The following is a 9,341-nucleotide window of genomic DNA, read 5'->3' as shown; positions in this document are numbered from 1 at the left end:
GGTTTCCAAGGAGCACCTGGTGGATTCGAACTGCCAACCTTTTGGTTAGCAGCCGTAGCTCTTAACCATTATGCCACCAGGGTTTCATATTTGGGATATTAGGGGCTAAATATATATTATTAAAATTAATTTCACCTGTTTCTTTTTACTTTTTTAAGGCAATTTTTAGAAAATTTTAAATTACATGTGTGGCTCACATTATATTTCTATTGGACAGCATTATCCTAGAACAGTGTTTCTAAAACTTGTTTTCATTATCGCTCCCCTAAGGAGCCATTATAGATTTTTTTCCTAACCCCCCATTCTCACCCCCATGAAATCGTAATACTCAGATAGATATACTGTACATCTGTTTATATAACTTGACCCTGGTGATAGCCAAGATTTTTTCACCCCCCAAAAACCAATTTTTTCCCCATTGGAGGCCATATCTCCTGTGTTGAGGGTGCATGTTTTATAAGATGGTGGCACTGCAAGGGCCAGGGTCCCTGAGTCATCACATGCAAGGCTGCTAAACCTAAGCCCAATCTCATCAAGCCGATTCCAACTCATGGTGATCTCATGTGCTACAGAGTAGAACTGTTTCATAGGGTCTTCTTGGCTGTAATCTTTATAGAAACAGATTGCCAGGCCTTTCTTCTGTAGTGCTGCTGGGTAGGTTTAAACTGTCAGCCTTTAGATTAGTAGTCAGGGGCAAACTGTTTGTGCCACCCAAGGACTGGAAGGCTGCTACTCAAGTGTCTTAGCAATCTAGAGCTGCTACAGCAGAAATACCACAAGTTGGTGGCTTTAATGAACAGCAATTTATTTTCTCACAGTTTAGGAGTCTAGAAGTCCCCATTCAGGGCGTGGGCTCTAGGGGAAGACTCTCTCTGTCTGCTCTAAGGGAAGATCTTTGTCTCTTTCTAGCTTCTGTTCCTAGGTTCCTTGGCAATCATGTGGTGTTTTCCCCTCTATTTGTTCTTGCTTGCTTAATCTGCTCTTTTATATCTAAAGATTGACTGAAACCATACCCTACACTAATACTGCTTAATCAAATACTATGAATCAAAGAAAACTCCATTCCCAAATGGGACTATAACCACAGATATAGGGGTTAGGATTTACAGCACATACTTTTTGGGGACACAATTCAATCCATAACACCAAGCAAGAAACAAACCATTATTGTAAAAGCCACTAAGATTTTAGGGTTGTTTTAGAGGCCATCATTGACTACTCTGACACGCCAAATCCTAGAAGATTTTACAACAGCATCAATAAAGCAAAGAACTCTTAGAGAATCAAAAATTAGGGAGCAACACAGCCCTGCCTACATAAGATCTGAATGCCTCACCATGTCACACAAGCCTCCCCAGAACCACATCTTCATCTCTCAGGGTGTCTTACCTAACACTCAACATTCTAGCTATAATGAACTTATACGGCAGTTTCACCCCACTGTGCCTTCTTCACGCCCTGTGCTCTGTGTACTTGGAATGACATTCCCCTCTTTGTATGGCAAGCCTTCTTTCAAACTCAGTTCTAGTGCCACTTCCTTCAGGAGGTTCTGCCAGCCACCACTGCTTCTGGGCCCTACTCTGCCCAGTAAATGTTTTGGCCAGAGCCAGAGCTGTTTTATGCGTTATGCACTGTGGAGAATTGACTAACACAAAAACGAAATGCCCAAGACCAGCACTCCAAACATAGGAGAGGAAACCAAAGTGGAAAGATACAGCGGTTAACCTGTTGTGCTTTAAAAAATTCTACTTTTGCGAATTTTACAAAACATCTGACCACATGAACACATTGCTATGGCCCTTCCAAGGGCAAAGTAGGAAACCCTGTAAGCGAGGAGCCCTGAAGCTTAAGCCCCACAGCTTAAGCCCTACAGAGAACGAGGTCATACATGTGAAAGGCTTTGCACACTGCAATGTGCCTGCACATGGAACTTTCAAAGTAATTCAACCAAATAAATATTTGTCGAATTATGTTGCACGACTAGCGTATAGCAAGTGTTTTTTGACTGAATACCTGACTGGACACAAGGGGAATTAATATGGCATTTAATAAAGCCCTGGATGCACTGAGGACCCAAAGAAAGTTATTCTCCTCGGGACAAGGAGGATGAGGAAAGGGTGGCGGGAGGCGAGGGATGAGCGGGGACTGGAAAGAGGCACGTAAGCGCCAAGAGGGGAAAAAGAATAGGAACTGAGAAATAAGAAAACCAAGTACTGGACTCCAACGGTGAAAAGCAAATACAGCCAGTACCAAAAAAAAAAAAAATTTTTTTTTCCCAGGAAATTCTGGGAGACACGGATCCGAGAGACCAGAGGAGAGGCTGGTCAGCACTCCCCTCAGACAAGTCCCTCCTTCCGCCGCTTTCCACTTCCCTCCCCGCGAAAAAAAAAACAAACCGGTTACCTCTACCCGGCCACCTCCCATTGGCTATGCATACGAGCGAAGGCCACCTGGACCAATGAGCTGCGGCCACGGCTTGGCGAGCGCCTTCCGGCCCGCCCCCTGGCCGCGGGCCCGCCCCTCTGCCTACCTAGCTGGGCCGAGGGCGGGGACTTCGGGCGGCGGGGGCGCGGCGCGCGGCGGAGCTCTAGCGGCGGCAGAGCGGGACTGGACCCGGGGCACTCAGCATGGCTCGCCTGGTGCTCGGTAGGCGCGGGGCCCGGCGTCGCGTACTGTCGCCCTGGGACAACGAAGGGCGGCGTGGGGGGCCTCCTAGTCCCAGAGGGCTGAAGTCCAGGAGGGCCCCCAACTCTCACACGGCGGGCCTCGAGCTGGGTGAAGCAGGGAGCGGCGGGGCCTAGCCCGGGGTGCCCGGGCAGCGGAGGGGACGCGCCTCAGCCGGCGCTCCAGGCACGCGGGCTTCCCTTCCCCGGCCAGTCCTGAGGGTGGGTGCGTTGCTTCGGCCAAGCCCGCGTTGAGGCGGGGGTTCGCCGGGCCCAGCCCACTCGGGAGGGACCTCGCCTTTGTGTCCTGGTGGGGGGTGGGTAGGGGAAGTCCCGCGGGGAAGAGCGGGGGCTGCCCTTGAGCAAAGTTTCCCCTGCGAGGCTTTCCAGTCGGAGAGATCAGCTTTCCTTTGCCTGGACTCGGTGCGGCCGGAGTCGGGGCGAGCGTTGGGAGGGTGCGGGCGCCCTTGGGTGCAGGGGGCTTCCGCAGACCGAACCTGCGAGGAGTATGGGCGTGAGAGCGTGTCTGGGGAGGAGACCATTGTACTCTACGGAGCCCGCACGGCGTGGGCCCTGAGCGTGTGAATTCCCTTCCCCTAAACTCCACGGTGTTTTAGGGCGCGGGAGGGAATGGAGGAGGGGAAGGGGCGCGCTCCGGCCCATGCCGACTTTGGAAGTAGGTGCACCCCCAGGAGATGGGTTTTCGTGGCCAGGGTCCTAGTGCCGGGTGGTGGACTCCTAGTGAAGAGGGGACATTGGAGCGGTCCGATCGTCAGCAGTTTTCAAGTTTTGTGGTTGAAGAGAGAAGCAGCCAAATCAGGAAGCTGCTTTTGAACCGTTAAGTCCAGCTAATGGTTTCATTCATGGGGGAGGTTCATTTGGGCCACATCCCGCTTCACGGGTGTTTGGATTTAAGCCAAAAGGGAAGACCTTGCTCTTCGCTAACTACATTTAGGAAAAACTGAAATATTAGAACTCAGTTCTGAAATAAGACTGATAGTTCCGTTAGAAAGCGGCTCTTGAGATGCAAGAGTACTTTAAATATGATCGAACTTTTGGAAAACTGAATTGAGCCCAGACTTTAATGACTTAGGTAAATCTCTGTATTGCAAACTATGGTGAGGACAGTTTGAGGGCGTAGGCTTGCCTTTTCCATATCCAAGGCACTGTTAACACTCCTTGACAGCACACTATGGATCTTGAGCCCATCGTGTGAGTTTGAATCCCAGCCCCTTTTCTCCCCCATTTACTCGCTGTGTGACTGACTGGGAGCAAGTTGCTTAACTCCTCTGTGCCAGTGCTGTTTCATCCGTTAAACAGGATAGATAATAGTACTCCATAGAGTTTGTTCTGAGGATTAATGAATTAATACATGTAAAGAAATGTTTGCAGTTACTACTGTACAGAGTAGATGAAGGAAAACGATTTTAGTGACAGTTTAGTTTCCTGCGAGTGAATTCAGACTAGGTTCCAGAAGAGTCTGAGATTCTGTGAACTTGTTATTTTAATAAATGTAGTCAGCCTTTTGGGAAACCATCTTGGATTCTTGGATGACTGCTTTGGGACCATGTACTCTTGCTGGCAGGTGTGGGTGGAACAGAGATGTTACTGACGTGGATTTATAACATCCTTCAATACTATGGAGGAATGGGAAGCTACAGATGGCAAAACCATCTGCCTGTATAGCTGTTCCAGAATTGCCCGTTGGTGCTTATTATCAGTGAGTGGGAATGTCGATGTGAATTTTAGAAACAGAACATTGTTGGTCAGCATTGACCTACTTCGTCATCTTAAATGAGCCCAGGGCTTTTTTTTTGTTTTGGGGACTTGGGGTGGGGGGAATTCTTGGCTACTTTTATACTGTCAGAATTCACACATCTTCTATTTGTTCTTTCTGCTTGAGTCCGTTATTAATTGTACTAGGTCTTATTACCTTTTAAGGAATTGAGGTTTCAAACTTTTATCAAGACATTTTCATTGGGCAGCCACTTAGAAGTAGGGGATGCTCTGCTGAGCATTAGGTAAAATTAACAAAAGTCCATTACTAGAAAAAAATTATCCAAGGCCATGTTCTGAGTATCAGTAATCTTAACCATCTTAATATAGAAAGGAAGCACATTCCTGGAGGAAAAAAAAAAAATCATAGTCCATCTCTAGGAGGCCCCATCCTGCTTGAAACAACCCAAAGAGGAAAGTGCGTTGTTTATTGCTGTCCCTGATTGGCAGGAGAAGGGGAAGAACCTAATGACCCTCCATGGGACTATACTACTCTATTCTCCAGTCCATTCCTTAGAAATTTGGCTCACATAACCCTGTTCGGGCTGTTTCTAATTATGTGACCTTGAGGAAGTTACTTGTTCTGTAAAATGGGTATGATGTTACACACCACATAGGGTTATTTAATGAGCTAATAATTCAGAAAGTTTAGAACAATGCCTGGTACATAATAAGTGCCTCATAAATGTTAGCTATTATTGTTATTATTTTGTTTTTGTCTCCCCACCCAAAGGTAAAAATGCCACTTTCTGGAGGATAGTTGAACATACGAGTACGACAAAATGTTAGCCATACCTCCCGATCACCCCTTGTAAGAACTCCCCTTAAGGAAATAATCGTATTCATTTAAGGGGAAAAAAGTATACTACTTTTCAGCATTGGACCGTTAACTGGTGAAAAGCTGGAAATAATCAAAACATCTGTCAGTAGTGGATTGGCAACACAAGCCACGAATTATGGGGGTAATAAGTAATCCATAGTTACTTATGTGGAAAATGACTAACTTATTTTTGAATGAAAAGATTAGATAAGGCTGTGTATAGTAGGATCCCATTTATATAAATATAACAGTAAAATTTTAGGCTTCTGTATATGCATAGAGAGAAGTCAGTAAGACTCTTCACAAAAATATTAATCGCTTATTCTGGTGAGACAGTTGATGGCTTTTCTTCTTTTTCCATTTTTAAAATTTTCACAGTGTGCTCAATGGATTGAATTAGTATCAGTACATATCAAACAAAAAAAAAAAAAACCCACTGCTGTTGAGTCGATTCTGACTTATAGTGACCCTGTAGGATGGAGTAGAACTGCCCCACAGAATTTCCAAGGAGTGCTTGTCAGATTCAAACTGCCAAACTCTTGGTTAGCAGCCATAGAACTTAACCACTTCACCACCGGGGTTTCAGCACATCAAGTTTACAAAAAAAGAGTCTTTAAAAGTAGTAATCACCGCAGAGGTTTATCGAAGACCAGCATTGCTTTCAGACTTATTCATGGTTTGAACTGACTTGCTTAGGCTCTTGATTACTTGCTTCGTTAAACATGTAGCATTCTACTTAACATATCCTGTGGCAGTAAAAAGAGCAGCTCAAGCTCGCCAAGAGAAATGGAATGCAAATTATGTGTGATTTGCAAGTAACGATATTTAGAAAGGCAAGAAGAAACCGGTAAAATTAATTTTAATATGTGTTTATATATCTAATATTTATATATCTAATAGATACATCCAATGTCGCTGTTGTTAGGTGCCGTTGAGTTGATTCCCACTCATAGCAACCCTGTGTACAAAAGAACAAAACACCGCCTGGTCCTGCACCATCCTGTATCCAACATAGCAAAAATATTACCATTGTAACATATAATCAGTGTAAGAATATTAATGAGGTGTTTTACTTTTTTTCCCCCTCCCTACCAAACCTTGGTAATTCAGTGTGCTCTTTACACTTACAGCGCATCTCAGTTGGGATAGCTGTGTGTGGCTAGTGGCCGCCATATTGGACAAGTCAGTTGTTGAGGGAGCAGACCCCTTCGGTTGATCTTATGTCCATCCACACACATTGTTTTCCACCTCTTGAAATGGAATAGGAGATCATCCTGTCAAAGGGTACTCCTTCGCTGACCGTGCATTTCCTCCTTTTAACTCTGGGCATTTTGTTCAATTGGTTATTCTCTGTACTTTAGCTTCTCCCTCTCTGCATATTTCTTCCCTTTGTGCTTAGGTCACTCCCGTCTTTAAAAAGAAACCTTTCTTCTGCCCACATTTACTTGATCTCTTCTGCTGTTTGTAATGAAACTTGTTTGTAGAGTTATCTGTATTGTTCTCTCTGACTTGTTCCCCCTTACTCTCTTCAGTCCACTGCACGCTGGCTGCTGCTTATTTTCACTACACTATAACTGCCACTCACCAATGACCAAATCCAATAGGCAGTTTTTAGTCTATTCTGAGTTACCTCCCTATAACCAAAAAAAGCCCCAAACCAAACTAATTGCCACTGAGTCAATTCTGACTCACGGTGACCCTATAGGACAGTAGAACTGCCCCATAAGGTTTCCAAGGCTGTAAATCTTTACGGGAGCAGACTGCCACATTTTTCTCTTGGTGGGCTCAAATTGCTTGCTTACCTTTCAGTTAGCAGCTGAGTGCTTTAACCACGGCGCCATCAGGGCTCCATCCTTAGTACATGCCCACTAGTAATCCTTAACTGTTGCCCAGTCCATCTTTCCCTTTGTTTATGTGACAACCACTCTGGATTTTTCCACTTTAATTTCTCCAATCCACTCTCCGCGTGGCAGCAGAAGAATCTTTCTAGAAAGCAAATTCGATCATACCCCCTGCATGTTAAACCCTTTAAGTGGCTTCATAGGTTTATTTCATATGGTTCTAGAATATTAGCAGTATCTGTAATTTAAATGCAATATCCTTGAATAATGTACGTAATTGTTTATTCATGTCCATGACACAAACCATTTTATTTTGAGCTCTTACAAAGCATGATTTAATAGAAAAAGTTTGGAAATAGGAATCAGAAGGCTGGATTGCCACTGACTGTACAAAAGAAAAAAAACCCAGGTCCTCTCAAGTTGATTGCAATTTATGGTGACCCCATGTGTTTAAGAAAAGAACTGCCCCATGTAGAGTTTTTGTGGCTGTGACTTTCTCGAAGCACATCTCCAGGCTTCTCTTCCAGGGTGCCACTGGGTGGGTTTGAACCAACAAGCTTTTGTTTAATAACCAAGTGCTTAACCATTTACTCCACCTAGCAACTTCACTGCTGATTATATGTGTGGCCATTGACAAACCACTTGATCTCCTCCTGCCTTTGTTTCTTCATTTGCAAAATGAGGATAATTCCACTTTCTAGATAGTAATGCTGATCAAGTGATCTGTCGTATTTGAGAGTGCTATTTAAGATGGAGGCTTTGGCAGCAGGACAGTTAACATTGGTGTACACACCTTGCAGAAGAACTTTATCATTGGGTTTTTAATTTTTACTGTGCTTTCAGTGAAAGTTTACAAATCAAGTCAGTTTCTCATACAAACATTTATATACACCTTGCTGTATACTCCTTGACGGCACTGGGTTATATACTCCTAATTGCTCTCCCCCAATGAGACAGCCCACCTCTTCCCTCCACTTTCTCTTTTCGTGAGCATTCTGCCAGCTTCTAACCCCCTGTGCCCTCATCTGCCCTCCAGATAGGAGATGGCAACATAGTCTCAAGTGTCTACTTGATCCAAGAAGCTCATTCTTGACCAGCATCTTTTTTTATCCCATTGTCCAGTCCAATCCCTGTCTGAAGAGTTGGCTTTGGGAATGGTTCCTGTCCTGGGCTAACAGAAGGTCTGGGAGCCATGACCACCGGGGTCCTTCTAGTCTCAGTCAGACCATTAAGTCTGGTCTTTTTACGAAAATTTGGGGTCTGCATCCCACTGCTCTGCTGCTCCTTCAGGGATTCTCTCTTCTGTTCCTGTCAGGGCAGTCATCGGTTGTGGCTGGGCACCGTCTAGTTCTTCTGGTCTCAGGCTGATGTAGTCTCTGGTTTATGTGGCCCTTTCTGTCTCTTGGGCTTGTAATTACCTTGTGCCCTTGGCGTTCTTCGTTTTCCTTTGTTCCAGGTGGGTTGAGACCAACTGATGCATCTTAGATGGCCACTTGCTAGCATTTAAGACCTCAGACACTGCTCTCCAAAATGGGATGCAGAATGTTTTCTTAATAGATTTTATTATGCCAGTTGACTTAGGTGTCCCCTGAAACCATGGTCCCCAAACCCCAGCTCCTGCTACGCTGGCCTTCAAAGCATTCAGTTTATTCTGGAAACTTCTTTGCTTTTGGTTTAGTCCAGTTGTGCTGACTTTGCCTGTATTGTGTGTTGTCTTTCCCTTAACCGAAAGTAGTTCTGTCTACTATCTAATTAGTGATTACCCCTCTCCACCCCTCCTTCCCTCCTCCTTCTCGTAACCATCAAAGAATATTTTCTTCTCTGTTTAAACTATTTCTCGAGTTCTTATAATAGTGGTCTTATACAATATTTGTCCTTTTGCAACTGACTAATTTCACTCAGCATAATGCCTTCCAGATTCCACCATGTTATAAAATGTTTCACAGATTCCTCACTGTTCTTTATTGATGCGTAGTATTCCATTGTGTGAGTATACCATTATTTATCCATTCATCTGTTGGTGGGCACCTTAGCTGCTTCCAACTTTTTGCTATTGTAAACAGTGTAGCAGTGAACATGGGTATGCATATATCTGTTCGTGTAAAGGCTCTTATTTCTCTAGGATATATTCCAAGGAGTAGGATTGCTGGATCGTATGGTAGTTTTTATTTCTAGCTTTTTAAGGAAGCCCCAAATCAATTTCCAAAGTGGTTGTACCATTTTACATTCCCACCAGTAGTG

The 9,341-nt window shown here is 44.5% G+C and overlaps 1 protein-coding gene across 1 annotated transcript in view; it reads left to right on the top strand.

The window, feature by feature from the left end:
- The first annotated feature begins 2,555 nt into the window (after positions 1-2,555).
- Positions 2,556-9,341, top strand: part of PDIA6 (protein disulfide isomerase family A member 6) — a 39,620-nt gene continuing 32,834 nt past the window's right edge. The window contains exon 1 of the mRNA XM_003411886.4: positions 2,556-2,646. Coding sequence (XP_003411934.1) covers positions 2,628-2,646 — 19 coding nt within the window. The 5' untranslated portion in view covers positions 2,556-2,627. The remainder of the gene's footprint in view (positions 2,647-9,341) is intronic.

The sequence above is a fragment of the Loxodonta africana genome, chromosome 12 (assembly GCF_030014295.1).
Source record: "Loxodonta africana isolate mLoxAfr1 chromosome 12, mLoxAfr1.hap2, whole genome shotgun sequence".
Classification (NCBI taxonomy): Eukaryota; Metazoa; Chordata; class Mammalia; order Proboscidea; family Elephantidae; genus Loxodonta; species Loxodonta africana.
This window is presented reverse-complemented; position numbering and strand designations above follow the sequence as displayed.